At 47.0% G+C, this 12829-nt stretch overlaps 1 protein-coding gene across 1 annotated transcript in view; it reads right to left on the bottom strand.

Moving 5' to 3' along the window:
- The window catches only part of LOC140397295 (probable E3 ubiquitin-protein ligase HECTD4), a 561188-nt gene extending 548860 nt beyond the window's left edge, over positions 1 to 12328 (bottom strand). Inside the window, 1 exon segment of the mRNA XM_072486148.1 lies at positions 11765 to 12328. Within this exon segment, the coding sequence (XP_072342249.1) occupies positions 11765 to 11935 (171 nt within the window). The 5' untranslated portion in view covers positions 11936 to 12328.
- Positions 12329 to 12829: the final 501 nt, after the last annotated feature.

Consider the following 12829-nt stretch of genomic DNA (forward strand, 5'->3'; position numbering starts at 1 on the left):
AGGGGGGGGGGAGGGTACATGAGAATGAGGAATGTACAGGATTGTACAGGCAAAAAGCAGAAATGTTTATTTTTTAAATTTAGAGTACCCAATTATTGTTTCTCCAATTAAGGGGCAATTTAGTGTGGTCAATCCACCTACACTGCACATCTTTTGGGTTGTGGAGGTGAAATCCACGTAGACATGGGAAGAATGTGCAAACTCCACACGGACAGTGACCCAGGGCCGGGATTGAACCCGGGTCCTCAGCGCCGCAATCCCAGAGCTAACCACTGCGCCACATGCCGCCCTTAAAAAAGCAGAAATTTAATACAAAACTATTCCAGGATAATCTAAAAATGAATGGATGACCCCCCCCCCCCCCAGCTTCTTTTCTCTGCTTAAACCACAATGCACTGTCCCCTCCATCCTCACCTTGAACATTATGTGCAAGGAGCTTGTGGTTTCTCACTAGGATGGAGGAGATCCATCCTAGTGAGAACTAGTTAAGGACCAGCTGCCACGTCCTTCCTTTCCACTAGCATGCTTGGCCAGACTTGCTCCAATGTTTCTCTTGCCCTAGCCCTGTACTTTCATCTTTCTCTTATCTTTTCTCGAAGCCACATTGCCCAGTCGACTCAACTCCAGCTCCCTCCATCCCATCCTCACTAAACTACTCATCAGCCAACTTTCCTCCTGGTCCTCATGTTAGCTGATACTGCAAACAGGTCTCTTTCAGGTGTTGTCCCTCTCCCCTTTAAATCTGCCGTCACCAATCCTTGACCCCATTGTCCCATGAACCATTATCCCATCTCCAACCTCCCTTTTCTCTCAGAAGCCATTGAAAATGCTGCTGTTCCCAAACCCATTTCTATCTTTTTTTAAAACAAACAGTTTATTGAGGTTTTTTTTGGCATTGTAACAGCAGCAATATAAACAATGTACATGAAAATATAAACATAGTGCAAATACCACCTCCCTCCCCAACATGTCCCACCATTAATTAACCCCCTAATCTAACCCCTTCTCCCCTCCCCCCCCCCCCTCCTCTCTGCTGACGATTAATTCCCCACGAAGAAGTCGATGAATGGTTGCCACCTCCGGGCAAACCCTAACAGTGACCCTCTCAAGGCGAACTTAATTATCTCCAAACAGAGAAAGTGAGCCATGTCCGATAGCCAGGTCTCCGACTTTGGGGGCCTTGAGTCCCTCCATGCTAGTAATATCCGCCTCCTCGACATAGATCGGAGTATTTCCGACTATATAGGGGAACAAGACAGGGATGCCCGCTGTCTCCATTGTTGTTCGCGTTGGCAATTGAACCTCTGGCCATGGCGTTGAGAGACTCCAGGAAATGGAGAGGGGTGATTAGAGGGGGAGAAGAACACAGAGTCTCGTTATATGCGGATGACCTATTGTTATACGTGTCGGACCCAGCGGGGGGAATGATAGAGGTTATGCGAATTTTGAGGGGGTTCGGGGATTTCTCGGGGTATAGGCTAAACATGGGGAAGAGTGAATTATTTGTGATACATCCAGGGGACCAGAGTAGAGAGATAGAAGGCTTGCCTCTAAGGAAAGTGGAAAGAAACTTCCGATACCTGGGGATTCAGATCGCTAGGAGCTGGGGAACCTTGCACAGACTTAATCTGACACGGTTGGTAGAACAAATGGAGGAGGACTTCAAGAGGTGGGACATGCAGCCTCTATCGCTGGCCGGCAGGGTGCAAGCAATTAAGATGATGGTCCTCCCGAGGTTCTTATTTGTATTTCAATGTCTCCCTATCCTAATCACTAAGACCTTTTTTAATAAAATAGACAGGAGCATCACGAGCTTCGTGTGGGCAGGGAAAGTTCCGAGAGTAAGGAGGGGGTTCCTTCAGCGTAGTAGGGACAGAGGAGGATTGGCACTACCGAACTTGGGCGATTACTATTGGGCCGCCAATGTGGCAATGATACGTAAATGGATGATGGAGGGTGAGGGAGCGGCGTGGGAAAGACTGGAGAGAAAGTCCTGTAAAGGGACGAGTTTAGAGGCGCTGGTGACGGCGCCGCTACCGATCTCACCTAAAAAGTTTACCACGAACCCGGTGGTGGCGGCAACATTAAATATCTGGGGACAGTGGAGGCGACAGAGAGGGGTGCGGGGAGCTCTGGTGGGATCCCCAATCAGGAACAACCATAGGTTCGCCCCAGGAAGAATGGATGGAGGATTTCAGAGCTGGTTCCAGTTGGGAATTAGGAGGGTGGGAGATTTATTTATAGATGGGACTTTTGCGAGCTTGGGAGCATTGGAGGAAAAGTATAAGTTGCCCCGGGGAAATTTCTTGAGATATATGCAGGTGAGGGCATTTACTAGACAACAGGTGAGGGAATTTCCATTGCTCCCGACACAGGGGATACAGGACAGGGTGCTTTCAGGGGTGTGGGTCGGAGAGGGCAAGGTGTCAGAGATTTACCGAGAGATGAGGGAAGAGGGGGAGGAGTCGGTGGGCGAACTAAAAGGAAAGTGGGAAGAAGAACTAGGGGAGGAGATAGAGGAGGGTATGTGGGCTGATGCCCTAAGCAGGGTAAATTCCTCTTCCTCATGCGCCAGGCTTAGCCTGATTCAATTTAAGGTGCTACATAGAGCACACATAACGGGAGCAAGATTGAGCAGGTTCTTTGGAGTGGAGGACAAATGTGGGAGGTGTGGCGGGAGCCCGGCAAACCACGCACATATGTTTTGGGCATGCCCGGCACTGGAAGGGTATTGGAAGGGAGTGACGGGAGTGATTTCGCGGGTGGTGAAGGCCCGGGTCAAACCAGGCTGGGGGTTAGCTCTATTTGGAGTTGCGGAAGAGCCGGGAGTGCAGGAGGCGAAAGAGGCCGACGTTGTGGCCTTTGCGTCCCTAGTAGCCCGGCGCAGGATCCTACTCATGTGGAAGGAGGCGAAACCCCCCGGACTGGAGGCCTGGGTAAATGATATGGCGGGGTTCATTAAACTGGAGCAGATAAAGTTTGCCCTGAGAGGATCGGCTCAAGGGTTCACCAGGCGGTGGCAGCCATTTCTCGACTACCTAGGGGAACGTTAGAGGGAAGATTGATGACCAGCAGCAGCAACCCAGGGGGAGGGGGGGGGGGAGGGGGGGTTTAGTTTAGGTCAAAGATAAAGGGGTTTTGTTACTTGTGTATTGTTTAAAATTTCTGTATTGTTATTGTTGCGTTTGCTTTGTAAGAGGGGAAAAATTGTTGTTTGGGAAAAAAATTTCAATAAATCATTTATAAAAAAAAAAGTAATATCCGCCTCCGGGCTACCAGGGAAGCAAAGGTCAGAACGTCTGCCTTTTTCTCCTCCTGGATTCCTGGATCCTGCGACACCCCGAAAATCGCCACCTCTGGACTCAATTCCACCCTTGTATTTAATACCTTGGACATGACATCAGCAAACCCCTGCCAAAATCCCCTCAGCTTTGGACATGCCCAGAAAATGGTTCGCTGATCCTCCCGCACAAATTTTGCGCACCTGTCTTCCACCCCAAAGAATCTGTCAAACCCATTTCTATCTTGCTCAGAGCTACGTCTGAATCCTTCCAATCAGGTTTCCACAGTAACAAGACAGCTCAAATTCAGAAATTATATCCGATGTGATAGTGACAAAGGTTTTCATCCTTCCTGAACTTTCTGCAATCTTTGACATGCCTGGACCATACCATCATCCTCCAACTCCTCGCCACTGCCATCAAGCCGTGTGGAATTGGCCTCAGCTGCTTCCATTCTTATGAAATCTAATCTTGGCCAGAAAAATCACTTGCAATGTGTTTTTTTTCTTGATCCGACACCATTACCTCTCACGTCCTCCAAGGATCTGTCCTTGTGCTCACTCCTATTTTCCATCAACACACTGACCCTTTGACAACAACATCCAAAAGCAGTGATAGTTTTCACACGGCACGAACACCTCATCATCTCTCTCGACTCCGCTACTGTTGCTAAGTTATCAGACATCCAGCCCGGTTGCGGATGAGCAGAAACGTCCTCCAATTAAATATTGGGAAGACTGAAGCTGTTGTTTATTTTACCTCACAGTCAGCTTGATTTTTAAATTTTCCCTCCCCATCTCTATCTGCTCCAGCCCGACAAGCCTCAGTGCTGTGCTAATTCCTGCCACTTGCACCTCCCTGTTTTAAATTGTTCCACTACAGGGGTCAAAATATTTTTCTCTTAACCAGGGATGAATGTAATGCGACATGAATCCCAGGTCCCGGTTGAGGCCGCAGAGTCCGAGCAGAAACTTATAGCCAAGTTCCGCGCACGAGTGCGGCCTCAACCGGGACCTGGGATTCATGTTGCAATACATTCATCCCCCACCATCTGGCCTGGGCTTGCGAAATCCTACCAACTGTCCTGGCTTGAGACAATTCACACCTCTTTAACCTGGGGTTACCCCTATCTCTGGATCTGTAAACACTTAATTAACTGCAAATGCTCGCATTCAAAGCATCTTTGAATTTGTCTATATGTATGTTTCTGGAACATACCTCTTCATTCACCTGAGGAAGGAGCAGTGCTCCGAAAGCTAGTGTTTGAAACAAACCTGTTGGACTTTAACCTGGTGTTGTAAGACTTCTTACTGTGCTCAAATTAAAGGGCATCTTGTTTTCCCACTCACTGTGCCTTCAATTGCTCATGCTGGTCCAGAGGAGCCATGAGAGCTACTGAAAGTGTTTCAGAGAAAATTCACCCACTATCCTCATTTATTTTGAACCCTGCTCCACCATTGGAGTCAGTGTTTTCAGTCAATATTAATGCAGCAGACAAAGAGCATGTCAAGTTAATGTTTCAATTTTGTTCTGCTTTATCCTGTGTGTTCTGAATTTGGTTAAAGAGAATTTCACAATTTTTGTCCTCAGACATGAGATCCATTGGAGGTATCTTAAAGGAGGAAAGCGAGGTAGAGGGGTGTATGGTGGGAATTCCAGAACTTGTGGACAACGGTATTCACGTGTCTGGTCTCCAGAAGGGAGCTGTGAATGAATTCCCGGCCAAATTTGAGAACCGGCTGCCATGCAGGGGGAAACGTGCATTGGTTAATGCTCGGATATCAAACTTTTTTTGGGGTTGGTCTTGGGAGTCAGATTGGGTGTAGGAGTGAGGCACCTTCCTCAGAGCGGTCCTAACCAGGGACTTTCACACATTTGTCTTTCTTGAGACTTGGGCTCCCCTGGAGAAGCAGTGTCCTGGTTCTTATGAGGCTATGCTATTGTGTATTTGGTATCTTTGGTGCAAAGATGTACATTGGTTATTCCTTTTTTTAAAAATAAATTTAAAGTACCCAATTCTATTTTTTTTCCAATTAAGGATCAACTTAGCACGGCCAATCCACCTACCCTGCACATCTTCGGGTTGTGGGGCGAAACCCACACAAACACGAAGAATGTGCAAAGTCATCCCGGACAGTGACCCAGAGCCGGGACCGAATCTGGGACCTCGGCGCTGCGAGGCAACAGTGCTGACTACTGCACCACTGTGCTGCCCGTACGTTGGTTATTCCTGGTGTTCCTCTCTCTCTGGGTAGATGATGCACTTATAGAGACAGGGGGGCTAAAAGAGAGGGGGAGAGGGAAAGAGGAGAGAACAAAAAAAAAAAAAAAAAGAGAATGAGAATCCACCCCTCCCCAAGACACCCCATTGATGGGTGCAGTACCTCTGATTGGCAGGAGAAGAGTTAAAGATTTAGATTTGTCACATGTGCAGAGGTACGGTTAAATGTATTGTTCTGCGTACAGTCCAGGCAGATTTTTGAAAAACATAGGACGTGATAAATACACTATGTAAATACATAGACATAGGTTGAAGCATACGCAGTGTGGTGCTACTCAGTAGAGAAGATGCATGGAGAGATCAGTTGAGTCCATAAGAAGGCCATTCAGGAGTCCGGTAACAGCAGGGAAGAAGCAGTTTTTGGAATCGGTTAGTGCGTGTTCTCGGGCTTTTGTATCTCCTGCCTGATGTAAGAGGAGAATAACCTAGGTGGGAGGGGTCTTTGATTATGCTGCCTGCTTTCCCAAGGCAGCGGGAGGTGTAGACAGAGTCAATGGATTGGAGGCAGGTTCGCGTGATGAACTGGGCGGTGTTTGCGACTTTGTAGTTTCTTGGGCCGAGCAGTTGCCATATCAGGCTGTGATGCAGCCAGATAGGATGTTTTCTATGGTGCATCTGTAAAAATTGGTAAGTCAATGTGGGCATGCCGAGTTTCCTCCGTTTCCGGAGGTAATATAGGTGCTGTTGTACTTTCTTGACAATAGCGTCGAAATTGGGTGGACCAGAACAAATTGTTGGTGATGTGCACACCTAGGATTTGAAGCTGTCAACCATCTCCACCTCTCCCTGGTAGCCCGGCGAAGGATTCTTTTTCAGTGGAAGGATACGAGGAATCCTGGATCAACGATATGGCGGGGTTTATTAAATTGGAGAGGGTGAAATTCGCCTTAAGGGGATCGGTACAAGGGTTCTTCAGGCGGTGGCAACCGTTCTTGGACTTCATGGCAGAACGGTAGACAATGGTCAGCAGCAGCAGCAACCCGGGAGGGGTTCTATTTTATTTTTGTTTGTTTACACTGGGGGATCTGAGGGGGTGTATATATTTGCTATGTTTGCTTTGTGTTAATTCGGGGTGTTAATTTATTATTTATGTGTAGGGGGGGGGGGGCGCGGGGGTTGTTCTATTTTGTTCTGTATTTAACTCTATTGGGTTCCTTTTTCATTTTTTTGTTGATATTTTGTGAAAACCTCAATAAAAATTAATATAAAAATTAAAACAACATCTCCACCTCGGCACCATTAATGCAGACAGGAGTGTACACAATACTTTGCTTCCTGAAATCAATGACCAGCTCCATAGTTTTGCTGACATTGAGAGAGACTGTTGTCATTACACCACACTACTAGGTCCTCTATCTCCCTCCTGTAATCTGATTCATCCTGGTTTGTGATCCGACCCACTAGTCGTGTCATCAGCAAACTTGTAGATGGAGATGGAGCCAAATTTTGCTACACAGTGAAGTCTGTTGTGTGGCATGATGCAAGTATACATGGTTTACTGGCTCCTGTATACAAGAATTGTTATGAGTGTATACCGCCAGGCCTCGTCTTGTACGGAGGGCAGTATCCCCTTCCCTCAGGATACCCTTCCATTGCCTGGAGGCCGTTAGGTTTCGAATATGCCGCGTTGACTTCTGGAGGGAGGCGAGCACCATAGGGCCATGTGCTTATGGCTTTATCCTGGTATCCTCAGATCGCCTGCGCTTTTTGGTATCTCATCTTGACATTGTCTGTCTGAAGGAAGATGCCAACCCCAAATGATTACAATCTGAACCAATGATGACTTTGTACTGGATTTGTGGTTATGGGTAAAATATCCTCTTAGAACTAATGTCTTCTCAAATTTTGTGTGTATTTCTTTTCTTTATTTTGTGGTTAAGGAGTCCTTAACTGACTCCTGCAAAGATACAGGCAGATCTCCTCCCCTCAGTATCCTGTTGATGGGTGTCTGGACAATTCTTCTCCCTGTTGGCGAGTTTTCCTTGGTGTCGAGTGGTTTAAACTTTCCGATTAAGGCTGGAGCCTGAATGGTGCGACACACGTGAAGTGTGCGCCACTCTACCGTGTTTCCATGACTTTATCCTCTTCACCTTCATTTGCTAGTTTATCCACTTACCGTCTTTTCTGGTATAAACGGAGGCACCAAGATGAATGATTATGCCAAACTAATTGTATTGGGGTTCTCCTGTCTTTTTCTGTATTTACGTTCGCTGATGCATTTATACTGTACTGAACACGTTGAGGATTTTGTTGCATTATTTGTAAAAACTGAAAAAACACCAAAATACATATATAAAAAAATACTGAAAGGCTATTTATTTAAAAACGGTTCAAGAAACAAAAGACAAGACTATCCTGAAATAAACTCAGGAAAACACTAGTCAGCACCTCTTTAAATATTGATGGCAATTTATCCATAAGAGAAGTGGATTCTTGTAAATCATAACAGTCAGTTCTAGCTTTTTTATTTTAATGCACCTGCTTACTATTTCCAGCAGCTATGAACACAAATGACAAAGAAAATGCACATGCTTCTTGCAAGATGAAAATTGTTTTTTTTTTGTCGGTAGCTGGCCCTTCAGCTGTCTCGGCCCCAAAGCTCTGGAATATCCTCCCTGCGCCTCTTTGCCACCTAAAACTCCTTAAAACCTATCTCTTTGTCCATGCAATTTGATCATCGAATTGCGTATCTCCTTATCCGGCTGGGTGCCATATTTTGTTTTACAACACTCCTGTGAAACACCTTGGGATGTTTCATTATGTTAAAGGTGCTATATGAATCAAAGTTATTTTTCATCCAATTTGTTCCACAGCTGCCCCAAAAGTGCTGACTTAAAAGTGTGGATTCCAACAAGCCAGGAGGGCCTCATTTAAGCAGAATTCTTAAACGGGAGCTGTATTAGTAAACATGAGTTTATTCAACACGGGAAGGCATAAAAAGTTTGATTGTGTCCTCAAAGACAGACATATGGGCCCCACTGCTGCTGCTCCTCCTGCCAAGCTGAGTGTGAAGGCAAATTATAACACCCTTTTACCAAGACTGAAAACTCAGTCCGAAATTGAACTTGCAATCTTCCTGATCTGAACGGCTCAATTCCAAAGCAGATGCCGAAGAATTGAAGGAGACATTTAAATCTTGGGGAAAGTCAAATTGATGTTACATATGATATAACCCTCCTCAGAAATTACACTGCAAGCAACAAACCTTTTCATCAAACAGGTCTCAAATCACCAAATTTTTAGTGTTCACTTATTATTGACAGATTGGCCGCCAAACCCAGGGGTGTGGGTGAGCGACCTCGCGGAATTCCTTAGGTTGGACAAAATCAAGTTTGCCTTGAGGGGGTCTGTGGTGGGGTTTGCCCGGGGATGAACACAGTTTATCGATTTCTTCCAGGACAGTTAAGTCAGCAGGAGGGGGGACTTTGTGGTTAAAAAAGGAGGCTGAGTGAGTGGAGGGTAACAGCAGGGAGGGTTGGGCGCAGGGGTGTTGGTTATTGATAGATAGATATTTTTTTTAATGACATAATTATTTCCCCCCATTTTCTTTTGCACCAATAAATTTCACTTTCAAATACAACATGGACTTTAGCAAAGCCTTTGACAAGGTACCGCATGGTAGGTTGTTGCAGAAGGTTAAAGCTCACGGGATCCAGGGTGAGGTTGCCAATTGGATTCAAAATTGGCTGGACGACAGAAGGCAGAGGGTGGTTGTAGAGGGTTGTTTTTCAAACTGGAGGCCTGTGACCAGTGGTGTGCCTCAGGGATCGGTGCTGGGTCCACTGTTATTTGTGATTTATATTAATGATTTGGATGAGAATTTAGGAGGCATGGTTAGTAAGTTTGCAGATGACACCAAGATTGGTGGCACAGTGGATAGTGAAGAAGGTTATCTAGGATTGCAACGGGATCTTGATCAATTAGGCCAGTGGGCCGACGAATGGCAGATGGAGTTTAATTTAGATAAATGTGAGGTGATGCATTTTGGCAGATCGAATCAGGCCAGGACCTACTCAGTTAATGGTATGGCGTTGGGGAGAGTTATAGAACAAAGAGATCTAGGAGTACAGGTTCATAACTCTTTGAAGGTGGAGTCGCAGGTGGACAAGGTGGTGAAGGCGGCATTCGGCATGCTTGGTTTCATTGGTCAGAACATTGGATACATGAGTTGGGACGTCTTGTTGAAGTTGTACAAGACATTGGTACGGCCACACTTGGAATACTGTGTGCAGTTCTGGTCACCCTATTATAGAAAGGATATTATTAAACTGGAAAGAGTGCAGAAAAGATTTACTAGGATATTGCCAGGACTTGATGGTTTGAGTTATAAGGAGAGGCTGGATAGACTGGGACTTTTTTCCCTGGAGCGTAGGAGGCTTAGGGGTGATCTTATAGAGGTCTATAAAATAATGAGGGGCATAGATAAGGTAGATAGTCAACATCTTTTCCCAAAGGTAGGGGAGTCTAAAACTAGAGGGCATAGGTTTAAGGTGAGAGGGGAGAGATTCAGAAGGGCCCAGAGGGGCAATTTCTTCACTCAGAGGGTAGTGAGTGTCTGGAATGGGCTGCCAGAGGTAGTAGTAGAGGCAGGTACAATTGTGTCTTTTAAAAAGCATTTAGATAGTTACATGGGTAAGATGGGTATAGAGGGTTATGGGCCAAGTGCGGGCAACTGGGACTAGCTTAATGGTAAAAACTGGGCGGCATGGACTGGTTGGGCCGAAGGGCCTGTTTCCATGCTGTAAACTTCTATGATTCTATGATTCTAACCCGCTCAAATTAAACATGAATAAAGCACATATATGGCAAATAGCTAGCTATCAAGCACAGCGGCTTTAAATCTTATTCCAGTTTATCCGTGTTTAAAGTGATTACACCCTTATGTTACTTATTTTAATTCCCTTCATACACCCTTTTTGTTTACTACTAATTCCGACTCATGGTTTGCACAGTACTTTGCAACGCCCACTTTCTGGGTTTTTGTTTGTTGTGCTAAGGTTTACATAAATACTTACACTTTTCTTACCCAGTGTTCTTCGTCATCAGTCTACACATCACTGAGCACTACACTGAGCCAACAACAGTTCAGCTCAGTGACAAATTGGTTCTATTTATTTCAATACAGTATTGTAACCTATTTCTTACCAATGATTGTACAGCTCATGTTAAAAACATACGTCACACCATGCCGATCAATCACTACATACAAACGACATTCGACTTTTTAAAATATCCTTCTCATCCTTCTGAGGATCACTAAAAATCATTCTCAAAAGAAATAGGAATCTTTAAATGGCTTTCAATCTTGTGTATTTGCAAAATAATACCCGCAGATTAAACCCCAACCTCGAATCAATAATTTAATTCCATAAATATGTTTCCTGGCTACTCCTCAACTTCCCCACATTTTTTTCTTTCAGATTTACCCTCGGCTACCTCTTAACTGCACATATATGATTCCTCCTACATGCACTCATTTAAAAAGCTGATGGGTGGGACGACATGGACTGGAGAAAATCGTAAAACATGTATCCACAAATAAATGGAGCAAGTGGTCAGTGTGATTAAATAGCTTCATTCAAGATGGGGTTTATTTTTAGTTCTAAGATATCCATAAATAACAATCCTAACACGGACACCCTGGGTATAATTGCTACCCACAGAGATAAACATGTTCTGTTTTACACATTTGAGATTCTCTGACCTGCTCGCTTTGCTCCATGCTGCCGAAACCCCACAACCTCTCATTTTACAGACTGTGTGTTATTCCTCATCCTCTCTGTTCGCTTTTACCTAGGGGAGTGGACTGGGTCAGGATGAGTCCGGTCTCAAGCAGCCCAGTCGCACCAAGGGATTGAAGGGAAGAAAGGGGGCGGGGGGTCTGTCACCGCATTAAAGCCGCTCAACCGGTCTCCAATTCTCAGGACTCAACGGGAGATGGTCCTGCCCTCAATGAGACCCTCAGACCAGGAGGAGGTGAGGTGGCATTCGGAATAAAGCTCTGCCACAACAACGTTTTATTCATTTTAATTGTCTCCATCTTGTTCGCAGTCGTTAGACTGCGTCAAAGCCCGGGAGTGGTTGGTACCTCGGACCCAGCAGGGAGGGTCTGACAGCGGGTTGCAGCGTCTCAGACCCCGGGTCGCGGCTCAAGACGGATGGGCGATAATTCCAGGTCAGGGGGTGAGGGTGGGGAGCTCACCTCCTGCTCGTTCTCCCCCGGCTCGGCTGAAACCCCGATCTCAGTTGGCAGCTCCACCAGGTCGGTCACTCTGATCAGTCCGTCGTGCAGGAAGAGCGTCTCCTCTTTCACCGAGAGCCACTGGGCCGAGTCGGCCGCAGCCGCCGCCGCCGCTGCAGCCGCCGCCGCCATGGCTCCCGAGGGCCGGCGCCAACACACGGACAGTGCGCTGCCGCCTCACGCCGCCGCCATTGCAACCCGCCGCTCTCTTCACCCCCTCCGCAGGGAAATGTTTGCAATGGAGATGGAGGGAAGGAAGGAGAGAGGGGCGGAGGGGAAAGAAACCCCCGGCAACCAGAGGGAGGGGTTGGGGGAGGAGAAAAATGGGCGGGGTGGGAGGGAGGGGAGCTTAAACACCGTCAACCCCTCCAAGAGAAACTGCCGAGAGCGCAGGGGGGGGGGGGGGAGGAGGGTGGCAGGCGGCCGCCGGGACGGGATGGGACGAGGCTGGGTCTTGGTGCCTCACTCAGTGACAGTCGGAGCGGCGCCGCTTTCACCCCAGCTCCCGTCAGCGCTCACACTGACGCCATATTGGAGAGATGAGGGACAGTCCCCAAAATGCACCGCGTCACGCACGGCGGCGCGCACAGCCCGCAATCCACCAGCAGGGGGCAGCGCCCAGTCAGGGCTCTTCCACCACGGTGGCCATCACCTGCTTCATTCGCTGGGGAAAGGCTGCATGGGGGCAGGATGGTGCCGGGGAGGGGAGGATGAAATTCTGATGGGCCGGGCTTCACATGGAAAATCCATCGAGCGCTTGCGTGTCGAAACCAAGGGAAATTCATGGGGCAGCAGCCACACCGAGAGAAAGCACCCCCGCGACTCCTTCGCTGGCTGCATAAGAAGGCCACTTTTTCCAGGTCTGAGATCCAATTAGATAGAGGAATCCATGAGGGGATATACTCATGGATGGGGTACTCCATTAAACAGCTGCACCAGAGGACGAACCATCAAGCGAACCACATAAAGGAGCTGGGATATCAAAGAGGAGAGGTATTTTTAAAGAAAAAAGACGGGAAAAGGAAT

This window comes from Scyliorhinus torazame, chromosome 1 (assembly GCF_047496885.1).
Source record: "Scyliorhinus torazame isolate Kashiwa2021f chromosome 1, sScyTor2.1, whole genome shotgun sequence".
NCBI classification, from domain to species: Eukaryota; Metazoa; Chordata; class Chondrichthyes; order Carcharhiniformes; family Scyliorhinidae; genus Scyliorhinus; species Scyliorhinus torazame.